The sequence below is a fragment of the Osmerus eperlanus genome, chromosome 6, assembly GCF_963692335.1.
Source record: "Osmerus eperlanus chromosome 6, fOsmEpe2.1, whole genome shotgun sequence".
Taxonomy (NCBI): domain Eukaryota; kingdom Metazoa; phylum Chordata; class Actinopteri; order Osmeriformes; family Osmeridae; genus Osmerus; species Osmerus eperlanus.
The window spans coordinates 2675787-2697252 of NC_085023.1; the positions used below are offsets into that span (position 1 = coordinate 2675787).

The 21466-nt window shown below is 48.9% G+C and overlaps 1 protein-coding gene across 1 annotated transcript in view; it reads left to right on the forward strand.

Moving 5' to 3' along the window:
* Positions 1 to 21466, forward strand: part of prim2 (DNA primase subunit 2) — a 69394-nt gene that overhangs the window by 11850 nt on the left and 36078 nt on the right. Inside the window, exon 8 of the mRNA XM_062462996.1 lies at positions 21254 to 21321. Coding sequence (XP_062318980.1) covers positions 21254 to 21321 — 68 coding nt within the window. The remainder of the gene's footprint in view (positions 1 to 21253; positions 21322 to 21466) is intronic.

Genomic DNA, 21466 nt, shown 5'->3' on the forward strand with positions numbered 1-21466 from the left:
TTATCTGGTCGTCCTGACAGCCTGCGCCGTGTCTGGGCTGGCTCTGGCGGACGCTCTCCGCCCCGTTCTGGAACGAGAGGGGGGGGGGGCGCTGTCCTCCTGACAGAGGAGAGCTTAATAATGTGAGTGAGAGGTTGAATCTCTGAGAAATGTACATGAGCTTCAGGATATCTTTGTGTTTGGTATGGCTCCCTTTTGTGGCTTTAAGGACAGCGTGCGGCAGCTGATGACACGTGACAGCCCAGCGTGACAAGGTTACAAAGAGCTTGTTGTGATGTTGCAGAATGCTTGGTTTTCTCGGTCTTCAGTTCCCCCATTAGACGCTCACCGTGGTGTCAGGCTTTTGGACCTGACTGCGTGTTCAGGAGTTAAGAGGTACGGCGTTGCCGTTTGATGCTTTCTCACTCGAGAAAGCAAATTACAGGGTGAATCTAGTTATAAAGTCTGAAACTGCCCGTGTTCCTCGAGCTACGAGCATTATTCTCTGGCACATCGTTTAAAAGATTCCATTAGGCTATCCCGACACTTCCACTGAGGAGTCCACAACAATTTAATTAAATGTCACCATCGGTCAGGAAAAAAAAGTATCTGGTGCCTTCATTTAAACTGCTAACAGTCCAGATTGACCCGTCAGCTTAGACGTCCTCCAGGTCGTGTTGTCTGTGCGGCGCGGCCCCATGCAGAGAGCAGCCGTCCTGAGACAGTTGGCTCTGTGTTGATGATTAATGAAGGGGTCTACATGCACGGCTTGGCTGTTGTCTCCTGTCATGAAGGTGACATCTGGGGACAACAAGCCCCAGATTGAAGGGCTTTGTGGCTCGCCTCCAAGTCTGTGCCACAGCTGTAGAGTGTGTGCCTTTTAGTATGTACTGCTTAGTGTACGCTACCCAGTGTGCACTGCTTAGTGTGCACTGCTTAGTGTACGCTACCTAGTGTGCACTGCTTAGTGTGCACTGCTTAGTGTGCACTGCTTAGTGTACGCTACCCAGTGTGCACTGCTTAGTGTGGCCTGCTTAGTGTACGCTACCTAGTGTACACTGCTTAGTGTGGCCTGCTTAGTGTACGCTACCTAGTGTGCACTGCTTAGTGTGGCCTGCTTAGTGTACGCTACCTAGTGTGCACTGCTTAGTGTGCGCTGCTTAGTGTGCGCTGCTTAGTGTGCGCTGCTTAGTGTGCGCTGCTTAGTGTACGCTGCTTAGTGTATGCTGCTTAGCGTACGCTACCTAGTGTGCACTGCCTAGTGTGCACTGCTTAGTGTGCACTGCTTAGTGTGCACTGCTTAGTGTGGCCTGCTTAGTGTGCACTGCTTAGTGTACGCTACCTAGTGTGCACTGCTTAGTGTATGCTACCTAGTGTGCACTGCTTAGTGTGTACTGCTTAGTGTGCACTGCTTAGTGTACGCTACCTAGTGTGCACTGCTTAGTGTGCACTGTCTAGTGTACGCTACCTAGTGTGAATTAGCTAGTATGTATTGGTATGTATTAGCTAGTAGTATGTATTAGTTAGTAGTATGTATTAGTTAGTAGTGTGTATTAGTTAGTAGTGTGTATTAGTTAGTAGTATGTATTAGTTAGTAGTGTGTATTAGTTAGTAGTGTGTATTAGTTAGTAGTATGTATTAGTTAGTAGTATGTACTAGTTAGTAGTATGTATTAGCTAGCCCCCAGAGTTTACCAGACTGGTGTGAGCAACATGGTTGCTACACCAACCAGCCAATCAGAGTGAGTCGTTCCGCCCTGGGCCATTGATGGCTAAAGGGGGGGGGTGGGAGGGGGGGTAGGAGGCGGGAGGTGGGCGTAGCCTTGGTAAAGGCCAATTAGGACAGAAAACTTCCTCCTGAACGCGGGTTGTGTGACGGGCACTGCCACTGTAACGAGCGGGCCGTACCCAGGAGAGCGCTGCTGCCCAGCACTGCCACCCAGCACTGCCTCCGCTGTGGGGAACCATGTCTGTCTCATCCCCAGCCCAGCCTGCTAATAACCCGGCCCCTTTCCCATAGTCAGCGCCGCTAAGCAAGGCACCGCTAGTCTAGGCCCGTCATTACCGCAGCCCAGGCAGGTTGTAACCTCCAGTGGGTGCTGCATTGCTCACATCGGCCTATTATCTGGCTGTGGAGACGCCCGAGGGCCCAGTTTGTTGGGTCCTTGTTAGGGGGAGTTATGGCGTGTACCTGCGGACCAGCTGTCAGCCACCAGTCCTCCTCTGAGCTCCAGTGCCCAGCGATGGATGTCCAGTCCTGCAGCTGTCGCTCCCAGCCGCGGTCCCGCTGTGAGCAGGGGGCAGGCTGGAGAATATGACCTCCTTGAGGAGCAGCTGGAGCCAACAGGAGCTCATTTATCTGCTTCTGCTCGTCTGGCAGATCGCACCAGGGTAGGAGCGCTCCTCGGCTCCATCTAAACATTGATCAAACCCACCGCAGCCTTCCCCTCCTCATTCACCTTTTCCCCCCTCCCTCCTCATTCTCCTCTTGCCATCCTCCCTCTTCCTCCTTCTACGCCTCTTCTTGCCCCCCTCTCTCCCTTATCATCCGGTCTCCCTTTTCTCCCCCTCCTGTCTTCCCAGTGTGCAGAACACAGCCCATGTACGCTACTTCAGAGGAGCCTGCTCCTGCTGCAGGTCCTCCTCCTGCTGCAGGCCCTCCTCCTGCTGCAGGCCCTCCTCCTGCTGCAGGCCCTCCTCCTGCTGCAGGCCCTCCTCCTGCTGCAGGCCCTCCTCCTGCTGCAGGTCCTCCTCCTGCTGCAGGTCCTCCTCCTGCTGCAGGCCCTCCTCCTGATGCAGGCCCTCCTCCTGCTGCAGGTCCTCCTCCTGCTGCAGGTCCTCCTCCTGCTGCAGGCCCTCCTCCTGCTGCAGGTCCTCCTGCTGCAGGTCCTCCTCCTGCTGCAGGCCCTCCTCCTGCTGCAGGCCCTCCTCCTGCTGCAGGTCCTCCTCCTGCTGCAGGTCCTCCTGCTGCAGGTCCTCCTGCTGCTGCAGGTCCTGCTCCTACCGAGCTTCCGGAAAGCTCTGCCCATCGGTGCTGGATGAAGAGCTGTCTGCCCTTTGAGTGTGACATGTCTCCCATGAAGCGTTAGATGAGGGATGTGTTAGTGTGTGTTTTGTCATACCTGAACACCATACTGCTCACCGTACTGCAGCTGCTCCTGTGGGTCACATGCACAGGTCTGTCACATGAAGTCCAGGCTGTGTGTGTGTGACGCGCCCTGGCTCGAGTTTGTGTGTGTGTGTGGCGCGCCCTGGCTCGAGTTTGTGTGTGTGTGTGGCGCGCCCTGGCTCGAGTTTGTGTGTGTGTGTGGCGCGCCCTGGCTCGTCTGTATTCCTGGACAGTACACAGGAGCCGTGTGGGTGGAGAGTGATGTTGACTCGCTCTTCCGGAGGAGCGTACTGTAGAATCTGCTGCTCTTTGAAACACTGACATACACCCCCCCCCCCCCCCCCCCCACACACACACACACACACACACACACACACACACACACATACACACACACACAAACACTGACATGACTTGTCAGATGGCCTCGGGAGCTGGAAGGCTGGTTAAATATGAACGTCTCATCGTCCCTGCTGCTGGGAAACACCCAGAGGAGGGGAGGTGAGAGAAGTACAGGGATGAGGAGATGAGAGAGGAATGAAGAGAAGGGAGAGGAGACCTGGATGGGGAGAGAAGGGAAAGGAGACCTGGATGGGCAGAGAAGGGAAAGGAGACCTGGATGGGCAGAGAAGGGAAAGGAGACCTGGATGGGCAGAGAAGGGAAAGGAGACCTGGATGGGCAGAGAAGGGAAAGGAGACCTGGATGGGCAGAGAAGGGAAAGGAGACCTGGATGGGCAGAGAAGGGAAAGGAGACCTGGATGGGCAGAGAAGGGAAAGGAGACCTGGATGGGCAGAGAAGGGAAAGGGAGACAGGGATGGATAGAAGAGAGGATGGAAAGAGATGGAGGGAGAGAGGAGAGGATGGAGAGTCTCAGTCTTCGAGAGAGAGACTTTCATCTCCTGGGGCCTCATTTATACAACTGTTCAAATTCATGTGAAAACGTTTTCGAAAACACTGAAAGTGTACATCTCACTCCGGTATTCCTTTATAAATCATAACTTACTGGAACTTAAGTGCACGAGTGTCTTGTCCCATCCAAGTAACACCTATAATTCCTTATAAATAGTGCTGTCAGTTAAACGCGTTAACTGCGTCAACGCAAACCCATTTTAACGACGTTAATTTTTTAATCGCAAGATTAACGTTCTTTTAGGCCTAGCAAACTTTTTTGTTCGTTTTTTTCACATGCTGTTGCAATGACTACTGAGGTTAGAAAAACTACAACACCACACCGGAAATAGCTAGACCAGAAACAAAACAACAGGCACACCGCACACACTTGTTTGGGCTTGCGAGCCGGCTAAAGAGTAGTAGGCTAAAGCCCAATTTATACTTAGGTCGCAGACACTTTTGAAAAGGTCGCCGACAGAAATGACGTCTCGGTCGACACTTTTAACCGTCGCTTAGAAGTGTCGACTACCAGGAGAAATTTCTACTGGCCAGGCAATGTTGCAATATTGTGTTCAAATTAAAAAAAACATTTGCACTAACTAAGCAATCCAATCCACTTTTCCATGATAAAAAATAATGGGACAAAAAGAAATCAAGAGACATTTACATTTATTCATTTAGCAGACGCTTTTATCCAAAGCGACTTCCAAGAGAGAGCTTTACAAAGTGCATAGGTCACTGATCATAACAACGAGATAGCCACAAAACATTGCGAGTAGCCAAAACATGAAGCACACCTTGTGAACAACCAAAATAAGTGCCAAAGGGAAGAACCATAAGAGCATGTAGTTAAACAAGTTACAATTAAACAACATGAGCTGCTATAAGTGCAAGTGTACCTGTGGAAAAAAAAGCAAGCAACAATAATAAAACAATATATCACAGCGAGTACAAAAATTTAAGTCAGTTACCACTAACCACAAGAGCAACAAGTCTCTAAGCAAGAGTCATTGTGATCCTTGAGGAAACTAACATCGGGTCAAGCGAACCATTCCTAAGTACCGTTGTACTTCCGGAACAAGTGCGTCTTGAGCCTTTTCTTGAAGGTGGAGAGACAGTCGGTGTCTCTGATGGAAGTGGGGAGTTGATTCCACCACTGGGGGGCCAGACAGGAGAAGAGCTTGTGTTGGGACCGGGCGGTCTTGAGCGGTGGGACCACCAGGCGGTTGTCTGAAGAAGGCCGTAGGTGACGGGTGGGGGTGTAGGGCTGCAGGAGAGACTTGATGTAGACGGGTGCAGTCCCGTTCACTGCTCGGAAGGTCAATACCAGGGTCTTGAATCTGATACGGGCCATGATAGGTAGCCAGTGGAGAGAGATGAGGAGCGGGGTAACATGGGAGCGTCTGGGTAGATTGTAGACCAGGCGGGCCGCTGCGTTCTGAATCCTCTGAAGAGGGCGGGTTGCACATGCTGGGAGACCAGCGAGCAGCGAGTTGCAATAGTCCAACTTGGAGAGGACAAGTGCTTGGACTAGCAGCTGGGTGGAGTGCTCAGACAGGTATCTCCTGATCTTCCGGATGTTGTAGAGGGTGAATCTACACGACCGGGAGACCGCAGCAATGTGGGCCGTGAGGGAGAGCTCGTCGTCCATGGTAACCCCAAGGTTCCTGGCAGAGGATGAAGGGGTCACCGTCGCAGATCCCAGGGTGATTGAGAGATCGTGGGAGATGGAGGGTTTAGCCGGGATGATGAGAAGTTCTGTTTTGGCGAGGTTCAGCTGGAGGTGGTGCTCGGTCATCCAGGCGGAGATGTCTGTGAGGCAGGCCTCAATCCTAGCTGAGATCCCCGGATCTGTCGGGGGGAACGACGGGTACAGCTGCGTGTCGTCAGCGTAGCAATGGTAAGAGAAGCCATGGGAGGTGATGATTGGTCCAAGTGAGGTGGTGTACAGAGAGAAGAGGAGGGGTCCAAGGACGGAGCCCTGTGGGACACCAGTGGAGAGCTGGCGAGGGCCTGACAGTTTGCCTCCCCAGGAAACCTGGTAGGATCTTCCCGACAGGTAGGATGAGATCCACTGGAGTGCAGTGCCAGTGATGCCCATCTCAGAAAGTCTGGCGAGCAGGATCTGGTGGTTAACCGTATCAAACGCTGCAGAAAGGTCCAGCAGAATGATGACAGATGACCTGGAAGCCGCTCTGGCAGACTGGAGGGCAGTGGTGACTGAAAGGAGGGCAGTCTCTGTGGAGTGGCCAGTCTTGAAGCCCGATTGGTTGGGGTCAAGCAAGTTGTTCTGAGAGAGAAAGTTAGACAGTTGGTTAGATACAGCACGTTCAATTGTTTTTGAAAGGAAGGGTAACAGTGATACCGGTCTGTAGTTCTGGAGAACGGCAGGGTTAAGGGAGGGTTTGTTGAGTAGAGGGGTAACTCTAGCCTGTTTGAAGGCAGAGGGGAAGGTGCCAGAGGTAAGAGAGGAGTTTAGGACATGGAGAAGAAAAGTTATGATGGAGGGGGAGATGGTTTGAAAGAGAGGGGAGGGTATAGGATCAAGGGGACAGGAGGTGGGGCGATGAGAGAGAATGAGGTCAGAGATCTCTGCCTCAGACAGGGGAGAAAAAGAGTTTAGACATTTAGTCGGGTCAGTCATGGAGGGTGAGAGGGTAGGACAGGTGGGCTTAGGGAACCGACTGCTAATGTCGGCGACTTTTTTCTCAAAGAAGGAGGAGAAGTCGTCTGCTGTCAGGGTGGAGGGAGGGGGTGGGGGAGGTGGGTTAAGAAGCGTGGAGAAGGTAGAAAAAAGTTTGTGGGGTTTTGAAGCAGAGTTAATTTTGTTCAGAAAGTAGAGGGTTTTAGCACCAGTTATGTGAGAAGAGAAGGATTTGAGGAGGGAGTGATACTTATCAAGGTCCGGACCGCCTTTGGACTTGCCATCTCCTCTCAGCTGCCCGAAGGGTGGACCGTTCTTCACGGATAACATCCGTAAGCCACGGGCAGGAGGGAGAAGATCGTGCAGGCCTGGTTGACAGGGGACAGAGAGAGTCAAGTGATGCAGTTAAAGTGGTTAACAAGGTGTCAGTGGCAGTGTTAGTGGGCTGGGACGAGAACTCGTCAATGGGGGAGAGGGAGGATGTTACAATAGAGGAGAAATGGGAGGGGGATAGGGAGCGGAGGTTGCGCCGGAAAGTTACAAGGGGAGGGGAGGTAGAAGGAGTTGGAGGGAGAGAGATAGAGAATTGGATAAAGTAGTGATCAGAAATATGCAGTGGGGTTACAGAGGTTAAGTCAGTGACATACATTTAGAATAGATAAAAATGTGCGATTAATCGCGAGTTAACTATGACATTAATGCGATTAAATATTTTAATCGTTTGACAGCACTACATATAAATGGTCACTGACACGCCACAAATTAATATGTATAGGGTTAGTAACACTTTCAGGTGTGGTAATTGCACTGATTGCTATTGACAATGACAGGGCCATTATCATGTTGACAGTTATGTGCAACGGACATGGGAAAACATATGACACTCGTATCTCGGCATTCGTATCTGCCTGACTGAAGCAACAGCATCAGTTTAACCCTGATTTGTCCTCATGTTCACCTAATTATTTATGATAATACTATTCTTAACATGCAAGAAGTGTTGGATGATTATAGATCCAATCAAATATTATTCTATAAAAAAAACTGTACAAATATTGGATGGGTTCTTTTGCATAAACAGATATCTCCGTTTGTATTTTTCGGAAATCATGTTTTTTGGTGCGTGCACTCCAGTGAACTCCTCATATGTAACCCGCGTGAGGTTATATTTAGATTTCATTTTCACAATGTTCTAAACTTGAAGGCTTGTCTCCAGTTTCATCTTCCTGCTATCGGAGTCGCAGTTTCCCAATTTCTCAAAGTGTTGTGCGTACGCCTGGGTCAAGGTGTGCATGGGGGACCGCACATCCTCACGTGAAGTTCGTTTTTTTTTAAATAAATCCCAACATTTGCGTACGAGCTGGCGCAGACATTCATTTGTCCCACCCAGGCTCCAGGCCTGTGGTGGGACAGCCTGTGTTTGGTATCCTCATTACTCTCTCTCTCTCTGACAAATGGCTTATTGAACTTTCTTTACTGTACATGAATGCCCTGCTTGTGGGTACATGGCCATGCATAGCTAGGGGGCTTTGAGAGACTGTAGGCCTAGGCATGCGTAGAAACACTTACTGCTTTGAGAGACTGTAGGCCTAGGCACGCGTAGAAACACTTACTGCTTTGAGAGACTGTAGGCCTAGGCACGCGTACAAACACTTACTGCTTTGAGAGACTGTAGGCCTAGGCACGCGTAGAAACACTTACTGCTTTGAGAGACTGTAGGCCTAGGCACGCGTAGAAACACTTACTGCTTTGAGAGACTGTAGGCCTAGGCACGCGTACAAACACTTACTGCTTTGAGAGACTGTAGGCCTAGGCACGCGTACAAACACTTACTGCTTTGAGAGACTGTAGGCCTAGGCACGCGTACAAACACTTACTGCTTTGAGAGACTGTAGGCCTAGGCACGCGTACAAACACTTACTGCTTTGAGAGACTGTAGGCCTAGGCACGCGTACAAACACTTACTGCTTTGAGAGACTGTAGGCCTAGGCACGCGTACAAACACTTACTGCTTTGAGAGACTGTAGGCCTAGGCACGCGTACAAACACTTACTGCTTTGAGAGACTGTAGGCCTAGGCACGCGTACAAACACTTACTGCTTTGAGAGACTGTAGGCCTAGGCACGCGTACAAACACTTACTGCTTTGAGAGACTGTAGGCCTAGGCACGCGTACAAACACTTACTGCTTTGAGAGACTGTAGGCCTAGGCACGCGTAGAAACACTTACTGCTTTGAGAGACTGTAGGCCTAGGCACGCGTACAAACACTTACTGCTTTGAGAGACTGTAGGCCTAGGCACGCGTACAAACACTTACTGCTTTGAGAGACTGTAGGCCTAGGCACGCGTACAAACACTTACTGCTTTGAGAGACTGTAGGCCTAGGCATGCGTAGAAACACTTACTGCTTTGAGAGACTGTAGGCCTAGGCACGCGTACAAACACTTACTGCTTTGAGAGACTGTAGGCCTAGGCACGCGTACAAACACTTACTGCTTTGAGAGACTGTAGGCCTAGGCACGCGTACAAACACTTACTGCTTTGAGAGACTGTAGGCCTAGGCACGCGTACAAACACTTACTGCTTTGAGAGACTGTAGGCCTAGGCACGCGTACAAACACTTACTGCTTTGAGAGACTGTAGGCCTAGGCACGCGTAGAAACACTTACTGCTTTGAGAGACTGTAGGCCTAGGCACGCGTAGAAACACTTACTGCTTTGAGAGACTGTAGGCCTAGGCACGCGTAGAAACACTTACTGCTTTGAGAGACTGTAGGCCTAGGCACGCGTAGAAACACTTACTGCTTTGAGAGACTGTAGGCCTAGGCACGCGTACAAACACTTACTGCTTTGAGAGACTGTAGGCCTAGGCACGCGTACAAACACTTACTGCTTTGAGAGACTGTAGGCCTAGGCACGCGTACAAACACTTACTGCTTTGAGAGACTGTAGGCCTAGGCACGCGTACAAACACTTACTGCTTTGAGAGACTGTAGGCCTAGGCACGCGTAGAAACACTTACTGCTTTGAGAGACTGTAGGCCTAGGCACGCGTAGAAACACTTACTGCTTTGAGAGACTGTAGGCCTAGGCACGCGTAGAAACACTTACTGCTTTGAGAGACTGTAGGCCTAGGCACGCGTACAAACACTTACTGCTTTGAGAGACTGTAGGCCTAGGCACGCGTAGAAACACTTACTGCTTTGAGAGACTGTAGGCCTAGGCACGCGTACAAACACTTACTGCTTTGAGAGACTGTAGGCCTAGGCACGCGTACAAACACTTACTGCTTTGAGAGACTGTAGGCCTAGGCACGCGTACAAACACTTACTGCTTTGCATCCAGTTTGCAGACAGTGTGATTCTTAATGTGATTCCTCAGTGAATGTCCAAACAGGACCCTGGAGGGGTAAGATGAATGTTTATCAGAACATCCTGGGACTAAATGGAATAGTACATGCAGTGTGTGTTTGGGGGTATGGTTAGGATATATTAGCCCAGTAGCCACGGTTGTGATGGCCTAATTCAGACCATTCACCACTAATGTTTGCTCATCTGACATATCAGGGAGTGGAAACAGATCATGTCCTCTCCTCTTCTCTCTGTATGTTCTCCTCTCCTCCTCTCCTGTTTCCGTCTCCCCGCCCTGCTCTCTTCAGTCCCTTTACGTCTCTGCAGACCTGCCAACAGGTGCAAACATCAGACGGCCATTATGAGAAGTGTTGAAAGCCTTCCCTCAGGACTCGACCTTCTCTTTGTGTCAAACGACTCCTTTCTGCATGACTTTCTCAGTTTGCATTTTCTCCCAGGCTGCGTGTGTGTATGTTTGGTCATGTGCAGTGTGTGTTTGGTCATGTGCAGTGTGTGTTTGGTCATGTGCAGTGTGTGTGTGTAAGTGTGTTTGGTTGTGGTGGTGTTTGTCTGTGTTGTGTGTGTGAGGGTGCAATGTTTATATCAAACAGGGGTGTGAGTGTATGTAGGGCTGTGAGTGTGTGAGTGTATGTAGGGCTGTGAGTGTGTGGGTGTATGTAGGGCTGTGAGTGTGTGGGTGTATGTAGGGCTGTGACTGTGTGAGTGTATGTAGGGCTGTGAGTGTGTGAGTGTATGTAGGACTGTGAGTGTGTGGGTGTATGTAGGGCTGTGACTGTGTGAGTGTATGTAGGGCTGTGATTGTGTGTGTATGTAGGGCTGTGAGTGTGTGAGTGTATGTAGGGCTGTGAGTGTGTGGGTGTATGTAGGGCTGTGACTGTGTGAGTGTATGTAGGGCTGTGACTGTGTGGGTGTATGTAGGGCTCTGACTGTGTGTGTATGTAGGGCTCTGACTGTGTGTGTATGTAGGGCTGTGACTGTGTGGGTGTATGTAGGGCTGTGACTGTGTGGGTGTATGTAGGGCTCTGAGTGTGTGTGTGTGTGTATGTAGGGCTGTGACTGTGTGGGTGTATGTAGGGCTGTGACTGTGTGAGTGTATGTAGGGCTGTGACTGTGTGGGTGTATGTAGGGCTGTGACTGTGTGTGTGTATGTAGGGCTCTGACTGTGTGTGTGTACGTAGGGCTCTGATTGTGTGTGTATGTAGGGCTGTGACTGTGTGTGTGTATGTAGGGCTCTGACTGTGTGCGTGTATGTATGTAGGGCTGTGAGTGTGTGTGTATGTGTGTATGTAGGGCTGTGTGTGTGTGTGTGTGTGTGTAAGACTGAGTTTGTGTATGTAGGACTGTGTGTCTATGTAGAGCTTTGATAGAGATTGCACAGATACATGACCTGTAGTGCAGCAGAGAGGGGAAATGGCATGTCATTATCCACCTTATTCTCAGGGGGTCTACTGTAGAAATGATTATGGGTGCAACTTCCAGTGAGATAGCGGATGTTGCGGTTTGCTATACGTTAGTCCCAGCCAGCTGTTAACAGTGATTCTTTCTAAAGTAATTTAAACTATAATTTAACTAAAACTGGTTTGTTTTTAAACATATCTTGTCATTTATATTGTTATTATTATTGTTATAAAATGTTATTGCGGGGCTCTGGAAGGCTACTTGTTGCACTGTTCGCGGCTGTACTAACAACCAGACTTAGCTAAATCTGTCTGTGGCTTCAACGACAGTGTGTTGAACACACACCCACAACAAAAAGGGATTGTTCTTGTGACAAACGGTACAGTTTCCATCACCTGCCAACAGATGAGGAATGCAAAAGAATGTAGCTGAAAACCCTAGCCTTGAAGAGACCACCCAAAACACTGTATCGTATGTGTACTCATTTCATTTTGTGGACAAAAAGTCGACAGAGGAAATCCGCATCCTACTTTGTGTTTGGGCTACGAAAGACCTCCACAGATTTAGTTGCAGGACTGCCAGTAAAGGTGGGATGCAAGTGTTCATATAGGAATTGTTGTGGGTTAGTAGCTAGTGCCCTGATCCAGCAACACATGAGCACCCAGCCGTTTGTATTTCACCTGACGATGAAACTAAAACCCAGGACCGGTGATGTGGGACTTTAAGGCTCTGACTAGGCTCTATGTCTGCTTTTAAGGTAGACAAGGTTGTGTCCCACCTCCTTTATTAAAACGCGACCAACTTTATTGCTGTAGAGGTAGCTACTGATAAGACTCAGAGCTTTTCAGGTTATTCATCGCTTCACCGTCCGTAGCAACAGAGTTAATAAAGTAGCTAAATATGCTAGTGTACGTTATTTGAGGCCACTTTCAGGTCGTCCTCCCATCCCTCGATAGTAGAAGGCAGGGGTATGATCAAATTGTCCCGTTTCAGGTGTAACAGGCTGTGTTCCCACGTGTGTTATTCAGAATTAGCTTACCACAATGACTGTTTATGAGCGTTACCATGACAATCGCCGGCTGCGGAAGTCACGCCCGTAATTCAAGAAATGGATCATGGGAGCTAGGAATAAGGTGGATAGAAGTGCCAATCTCTCAAGATTATTTAATTTAAGGTTTTTGTGGTGCTATAGACCTGTGCCATCTTATGGTGGTGCTTACAGACTTGTGCCATCTTATGGTGGTGCTTACAGACTTGTGCCATCTTATGGTGGTGCTTACAGACTTGTGCCATCTTATGGTGTTGCTTATAGACTTGTGCCATCTTATGGTGGTGCTTACAGACTTGTGCCATCTTATGGTGGTGCTTACAGACTTGTGCCATCTTATGGTGTTGCTTATAGACTTGTGCCATCTTATGGTGGTGCTTACAGACTTGTGCCATCTTATGGTGTTGCTTATAGACTTGTGCCATCTTATTGTGGTGCTTGTAGACTTGTGCTATCTTATGGTGTTGCTTATAGACTTGTGCCACCTTATTGTGGTGCTTATAGACTTGTGCTGATATGTTATTGAACTTGAACCTCCTCAACCCAAATGTGCAGTTCTTGGCATGTCATGTCGCCACGGAGATATCAGTACAGAACACGCTAAAAGAGAACATGATAGAAAATGATACTGTGCACATGCCCACACAACTGCACGTTCATGAAATGAGAATCTTCAACATATCTCTCTGCTTAATCCTGTTTCGTGGCGTGACGTTTAATTAGTCTAGGAAAGTAATTGATTTTGTGGGATTTCCCCCAGTGTAATGTGGCACTGTAGTGAGATTATTCCGCCTAGCTGCTGTCTCTGCCCGACACACCATCAACAACAGTCTTTTGCCCTCCTCGCTAAAGCAACTAACGCTGATGCGAATATTAACATTATGAATCTATCCCGTAAAATCTTCTTGTAACTTGAAGTAGATGGGCCTAATTGTGTAAGAATTCTGCACATTAAATGTTGTTTTTCTGTGCTCCTCACCTCGTCCTCAGCCGTTCCCCTCCGCCGGCTCCGGTATCCACACAGCACTTCTCCTGGCTCTCACTCAGGATTTGCATAAAGTGACATTTTGCTGTAATGCTAATAAGACAGTTGGTGTTTTCAATCAATCAGCTGATGAAAGGTGCGGTGTTTGGTGCCCGTGCGGGGATGTGGAGGTGAGATAAGAGGGATGGTAATGCTTAGGCAGCAGGCTGGTAATTGAGTAAGTGGCTACCAGGACCACAGGCTAGCTTAGCTCATTCAGCCTACTCAGCTGTCTCTCCAAATGGACTTCTCTGAGCTGGGCTTGTAAACGGCTGCTGGATAAAATGTCATGTTTCTTAAACTCCGGTGTATCCAACGGCATTGATCCTTCCAGTTCCTCTCGCCAGTTTTCACTTCCTAATTTGAAACGGCCTAGTTCCTGGACCGTGCAAGTCGAATCTTCCATCACCTGCTTGGTTCTAGAATCTTCCCACCCGGATCTTGTTCTAGAACCTTCCATATCATGCCTTGTTCTAGAGCCTTTCTTAACCAATCTCACCCAGAAGGTTTAGCCGTCTGTCTGTCAGGGATCTCGTCCGGCTGTCCTCCTCTCCTACTTCCCAGCATTGTGATGCTCTAGGCAGGCAAGGGATGAGTGTTTCCAGGCAACCAGTTCTCAGCACACCTGTAAATGCATACTCCTCAAGTGGAGCCGTCAGAGAAGTCGTGCCAAGCAGCAAGTCTGTGTTCTGTAGTGACCCAAAGACCCCTGGCACGTCTAAGGCCGGACGTCAGATTCGACCACAAAGCTGTCTGCGATCTGTGAATATCAATACAGGCTGTATTCTATGTGTGCATATAAGATGTTGTACGTGTAAAAATAGGCTCTGTATTCTGTGTGAATATCATATGTGTTGTGGGAAGTGGGCAACACTATCAGTGACAAGGTTTCATCAAAGATAAGTGTCCCTTGCTCCACTAAACTAATTATGAGCTGCAACCTGGTTTCCAGATCACAATACGGCTCCTCGGTCCACTTACATGAACGTGAAACATTTGTGATTTGACGTAGAGGGACCCTCCTCATGCACTTTACATGCCAGTGTGCCGAGAAACGGCTTCTGTTTGTGGATGCCTCGCAACAGGGAGTATTTATTGGTCCAAGTCCATCTCCTCTCCAGCCTTTCTGGATGCTGCAGCCGTCCTCATATCTTAGTTGGGCTGATACCCTCGGGTGGTTCCAGATACTTAATCTTGTCAAGTCAATTTTTGCTATTGCTGATTGCTTATCGAGATGCTGATGGCTCAGTCAACAAGGGGAGTGTGCTTTCCCAGGCCCTCTCGCTCGCATGCTAATCCCACAGCAGACACAGGCTGCCATCACAGGACGGGAAGAGCAATTGTCACGCTTACTACATTTCACGGCTGTGAGCGTCCAGGAAGATTGTGTGGGAATGGATATTCAATAGGTTATCTCTGAGATCTCGATCAATGTGCCGCAGAGTAGAATGGTGAAATGGAAGCAGGTAGTCAGATGGCCGTGGCCCAGGTGAGGGGCTGAGGAGCGGGTGGACAGCAGCCTGTGGGGAAGCCTTGAGATCCCTCCTTAGAGTTCCACGGGAAGGAACTCCAGACTCCATCTCTGGGTGTGTAGATACAGGGTGATGGTGGGTCAAAGGCTTCGCTGTCACCCTCAGACGCGCCATACTGTACGGAGAAAGAAGTGTCAAGATGCAGGATTATTCCAGGTCAGTAGAGAGAGATGAGTTGGTAATGACTCCTTCCTGCCGCCCAAACAAGCAGGAGATGGGATGACCTTAAGAAGCCCCCCTGCTGTGTGTGTGTGTGTGTGTGTGTGTGTGTGTGTGTGTGTGTGTGTGTGTGTGTGTGCGCGTGCGTGCGTGCGTGCGCGCGCGCACAACTAACTCAGAAGCGCAGAAGACATTTGACTCCTTCGTTATGTGTACCCCAACACCACATACAAGGACCCGAACCTAAGGAGACTCAAACCGCTGCACCGTGTTGCGTCATCATAGCGTGTATGGGGGATGGTTCTGTGTAGCACGGTGGTTAGCTCAGCATTCGCCTGCAGTTCAAATCCCTTTCTTCCATACTGTACATGCACAGACTAGTCATGTGTCACGTTACGGCAGCCTTTCTGTTGCGTTGCTGTCACTGGGATTTCAATTATATTCAATTTAACTGCTAAACTAATGTTTATTTATATCTGTTTATGATTTCACAGTTGCAGGATAAGGATAGACAGACGCTGACAGTGGATTAAACAGCTGGCGCTGCACTGACTATAACAGAACATAAATGTCTGTATAAATATCTCCTTGTTTATGAATATATCTCCGGATCTCCTCGGCGCTCTGCTTTCCCATGCAGGAGCCTGTGGGTTTGTGATTGGACCAAATGAGGAGCCTGTGGGTTTGTGATTGGACCAAATGAGGGCCGATTGTTGATCTCCAGGGCTTGAATCTCCCTTTAAAAACAAACCAGGGTTTTGGATTAAAAAAAATAAAAAAAGACATCTTATTTGTCAAACGGCCAAAACACCCGTACCACTACCCATGCCCAAACACAGTGTTTTGTGCTGTGTGAAGCACTGTAGACCAACAAAACGACTGTGCTGTAACAGGTATAATATCTGTGTACTGGAATCATTGTGCATCGGAAGCCTTGGGGTTGAGGTGACCATTTAACGTCCGCTTCTTTTGAGGCTTTTCACAAACCATAACTTGCCACATAAAACATGGCAGCTCCCACCCGTCACATCGTCGTGTTAATAACAACATGCATCCAGTCATTTTGACAAGGTTTGGGGTTTCCTCTACCAGGCAGGGAGAAGGCTTGTGCTTCTTCTAAACACAAACAGTCGGTCGGTTTCGAAGCCTTTCTTCAGTTAAAGACCCGTGATTCCATCATCTTCAGACCATCTCCCTTCCTCCCACTAGTCTCTGAGGACAGGCTGCCATTCCCCTCGCTGGCCTGCAGGGGGAGCTGTTCTGTCACTGTGTAGCCCATTAGCCTCTCACCACTTATTGATGTCTCTGTTGTTCTCCAGCCAGACTGTTCTTGTTAAGTTAGACAGCTTGAGATGGATTAAACCCAAATACCAGAATTTTGATGAATGTTTGAACACCTTTGGACACGAGAGAAGGGAGAAAGGATGGAGTCAGGTGGCTGAGCGGTAAGGGAGTTGGGCTAGTAATCTGAAGGTTACCGGTTCGATTCCTGGCTGTGCAAAATGACGTTGTGTCCTTGGGCAAGGCACGTCACCCTACTTGCCTCAGGGGGAATGTCCCTGTACTTACTGTAAGTCGCTCTGGATAAGAGCGCCTGCTAAATGACTAAATGTAAATGGAGTAATTAGTATGTTTGTCCGCTCTCTCTGACCAGCACCATACGTTTCTCCTCAACAGCACATGCCATTCAAAAGTCTTGCTTACAGGTGGGCTGTTCACACATCTGCCAAAGACGTTCCGTGGATGCAGTTGATCCCGGGAGATCCATGCTTCAGTGTGATCCCGGGAGATCCATGCTTCAGTGTGATCCCGGGAGATCCATGCTTCAGTGTGATCCCGGGAGATCCATGCTTCAGTGTGATCCCGGGAGATCCATGCTTCAGTGTGATCCCGGGAGATCCATGCTTCAGTGTGATCCCGGGAGATCCATGCTTCAGTGTGATCCCGGGAGATCCATGCTTCAGTGTGATCCCGGGAGATCCATGCTTCAGTGTGATCCCGGGAGATCCATGCTTCAGTGTGATCCCGGGAGATCCATGCTTCAGTGTGATCCCGGGAGATCCATGCTTCAGTGTAGTACGTGTGTGCATGTACAGTTGCAATCAGAAATATTCAACCCCCCCCCCCCCAAAAGATTTTAAGGATTTATCATTTAAAGTTTTGTCAAAGAGCAAGATTCTGCTTCGGACGACTTCTTTATGAGCTGAGTAATACACTAAATCAACACAGAAAATGCATGATGTCGTATTTGTGTGTAACAGTATATTTAGTTAAGGTAGTCATGTCACAATTATTCAACCCCTATATGATTTTGTTGTTTTTAAAGCTGTCTGTCTGAGATTATCCCATCAAACCCAAAGGGCTCTGGGTATAAGAAGATGTCCAAAACATGTAATATTCCAAGAGACACCATTGGGAGCACTATAAGGAAGTTTAAAACTTATGGAACAGCTGCAAATCAGCCTGGCCATGGCAGAAAGCCCAACATTTCATCAAGGGCCCTTAGCAACTTAGTCAGAACAACTAAGTGAAACCCCTGTGTGACTGAGACACCTAGTGAAACCCCTGTGTGACTGAGACACCTAGTGAAACCCCTGTGTGACTGAGACACCTAGTGAAACCCCTGTGTGACTGAGACACCTACAGGATGACTTGATGAAGGCTGGTACAAGTGCTTCGGTGGCAACTATAATACATGCACCGAATAAACAAGGACTTCATGGCCAGACTCCAAGAAGCACCTCACTCTTCACCACAAAGAACATCAAAATTCGACTCCAATATGCCTGGAGGAATTTTGGATAAGACTACGGCGTTTTGGGAGACAGTTCTATGGACTGATGAAGCCAAACTGGAACAGTTTGGACATATGGACTAGCGGTTTGTCTGGCGTGCGAAAGGCCAGGCTTCTGACCAGGAGAATCCCATCTCCACAGTCAAGCATGGAGGTGGGTTGATTGACAAATTAAACCTTGGTGATCATTGGACTTTCCAGCAAGACAATGATCCCGAGCACCCCTCCAAGTCAACCAAAGCTTGGTTGAGAGAAAGATCCTGGAACGTCCCGAAGTGGCCTTCTCAGTCAACAGATCCCATTGAAAATCTTTGGTGGGATTTAAAGAAGGCAGTTGCAGCACGGACGCCACCAAACGTCACTGAGCTAGAGGCTTTTGCACGTGAAGGATGGACAAAGATTACCGTTTGAGAGGTTTAAGAAACGTTATAGGACTTACCGAAAATGTTTGTTAGAAGTTATAAAAGCTAAAGGATGCCCCTCAAAGTACTGAAGCTGAGGTGGGTTTAATAATACTGCACATGCACGTCTTAAAATAGATAAATTTTTCATTTGAACGTCAAAGTTAAGTCAACTTCTGTTGTCAAAATAACTTAAATAGTGTAAATATTTGTTGTTGTTTAATGAGGTTTCATTTCCAAGGTCATTTGTCATTATCTTTCATCCAAATCAGTAAAATGTCTTGCACATTTCTGATTGCAACTATAAGTGTGAATTTTTAGCTTGGTGCTTGAGCTCTGCTGAACAAAAGAACTCTGATTACTGTCTAATTATTATTATTAAATAAGATTCCCTTTTCAAGATTTCACCCCACACACACCCCCAGCCCAGCCTGGATATTGATTGGTTCTTTACCTCAAAATGAAAGCCTTTGTGTGGTCCTCCTGTTCTGCTCTCAGGCGGCATTGAAACACAACTGATCCATTATGCTGAATAGACATCTGATGGCAGCTTGTCATCGGTCAATAGACTGTCAACGGAGTGGACTGAGCTTCCATTAAAACATGATTGGCTTCAGCTGTGGCAGAGAAGGGGGGGTCTCTCACGCTGGCTTTCATCACAGTGTTGAGCCAGCGACCATGCAGGTTCATCTGGACTTCATCTGGACAGGAACCCACTGTGTGGCTGCTCTCTCCAGCTTCAAATGGAATTTTTCTGGACATGGAAGTTTGGTTCAGTTCAGTGCCTGTCCAGTTTGGCCCTGGTCCAGTTTGAGACTGTTCAGTTTGGCCCTGGTCCAGTTTGAGCCTGTTCAGTTTGTCCCTTGTCCAGTTTGTCCTTGGTCCAGTTTGAGCCTGTTCAGTTTGGCCCTGGTCCAGTTCGAGCCTGTTCAGTTTGGCCCTGTTCCAGTTTGAGCCTGTTCAGTTTGGCCCTGGTCCAGTTTGGCCCTGGTCCAGTTTGGCCCTGGTTCAGTTTGTCCTTGGTCCAGTTTGAGCCTGTTCAGTTTGGCCCTGTTCCAGTTTGAGCCTGTTCAGTTTGGCCCTGGTCCAGTTTGAGACTGTTCAGTTTGAGCCTGTTCAGTTTGGCCCTGGTCCAGTTTGAGCCTGTTCAGATTGGCCCTGGTCCAGTTTGAGACTGTTCAGTTTGGCCCTGGTCCAGTTTGAGACTGTTCAGTTTGAGCCTGTTCAGTTTGGCCCTGGTCCAGTTTGAGCCTGTTCAGTTTGGCCCTGGTCCAGTTTGAGACTGTTCAGTTTGAGCCTGTTCAGTTTGGCCCTGGTCCAGTTTGAGCCTGTTCAGTTTGGCCCTTGTCCAGTTTGAGCCTGTTCAGCCAAAACTGACCCGTCCTGCAATAACGACAATCATTTCACATCACATTGTCACAGCAGTTGCAGTTATTACACAGCCAATATCCTAGGCTTGCTGTCTCTCCATTGATATATCTGGAGATGTGTGTGTGTATATATCTGAAGGTGTGTGTGTGTGTGTGTTAATATATATCTGGAGATGTGTGTATCTGAAGATGTGCGTGTGCCATCTGGAGGTGTGTGTGTGTAATATACACTCCATATATCACCTCTGTAGTGTATATTACATATCTGGAGATGTACTAGTAGTACTGGTGAAGTGGTAGGGGAGCCTTCGAGATTGGGATCAGGAGCCAAGCCCCTATCCACTCAGCATCCAATAAACCGTGTGTATAGCAGCCGGGAGTCCAATCAGCATCCAATAGAACATATGCACAGAAGCCGGATATCCAATCAGCACCCAATAGAAAGCCTGCATAGTGTCTGAAGCAGGAAGTGATTGCCATGGTAATGAAGTAGCAGGAACAGGGTCGTCTACCTGTCTGAGGTCATACGTGGTTGCTTGGCGATGTGTCCTCGTCCTTCACCACGGGGGGCGGGGGGGGGGGGGAGGGGAGAGAGAGAGACGGAGACGGTTGGGGCGGGCTCGCTCGTCTCCACTTCAGGAAGTCACTCCTATTTCCTAGCAATTATCCGGATCACCAGCTAGCAGGATAGAGAAATGTTCCATCCCTATCGCTCCTCTACGAAGGAGGTGCCATTGTGAGGGCTGTGTTATTATAATGGCCATTCACTGTGGAGGGGGGGGGAAGGGGACGAAAGGGACATCACAGAGAGAGTGCTTCATTAAAAAGCGTGAAATTGAAAGCTGTTTCTCCCATCTGACCGGCAGATTCCCCTGCCCGCTCAGAGCCAGAGCAGCCAGGAATAGAACCAGGGCTGGGGAGACATTCTCCCCGCTCCCTCCCCACTCCCTCCCCGCTCCCCGGCCTCCTGCGGCCGTCTGCCTGGCCACACTGGGGTCATCCATCCACAATACGTCCATCAGTCTGCACTACTAGTTGACGGGACTGGCTGGAGATTTAAATGAGGAATTGAACTCGGATGAGATGAACATGTATAGCTAGGAATTAAGAAGTGTTGGAAATGACGGTGGTTTACACTTGTTTCTGGAGACGACTCAAAGCAAAGCGACCCATAATTACATCCTGTAAAGCATCCTGAGAAGCATTTGGCCGTGGTTCAATTCCTTTATGAGGCACATAGGGACAGTCCGCCTTAGCCAAGGCTTTTTACTGATTTGTTCAATCATTGTAGTTGGGTTTGCTGATGTCGTGTATTATGCTGCATCTTGACTTGTTTTGTGTTTCTTATTTGTTCCCCTCTCTCTCCCCTCTCTCTCTCCCTCCACCTCCCTCTTCTATTCCCTCCCTCCTCCATCTCACTCCTCCCCTCTTCCTCTCCTCCTCTTCTCTTCCTCTCCTCCTCCCCTCTTCCTCTCCTCCTCCTCCCCTCTTCCTCTCCTCCTCTTCTCTTCCTCTCCTCCTCCTGCCTCGACAGTTGACAGCTCGGTCCCTTCCGGTGGTCCAGTCAGATGAACGTCTCCAGCCTCTACTCAGCCACCTCAGGTAGCAGACCTCCTCATCCTCATCATCTCCTTCTGACTCTTCCTGACTCCTCCATCTCCTCCTGACTCCACCATCTCCTCCTGACTCCTCCATCTCCTCCTGACTCCACCATCTCCTCCTGACTCCACCATCTCCTCCTGACTCC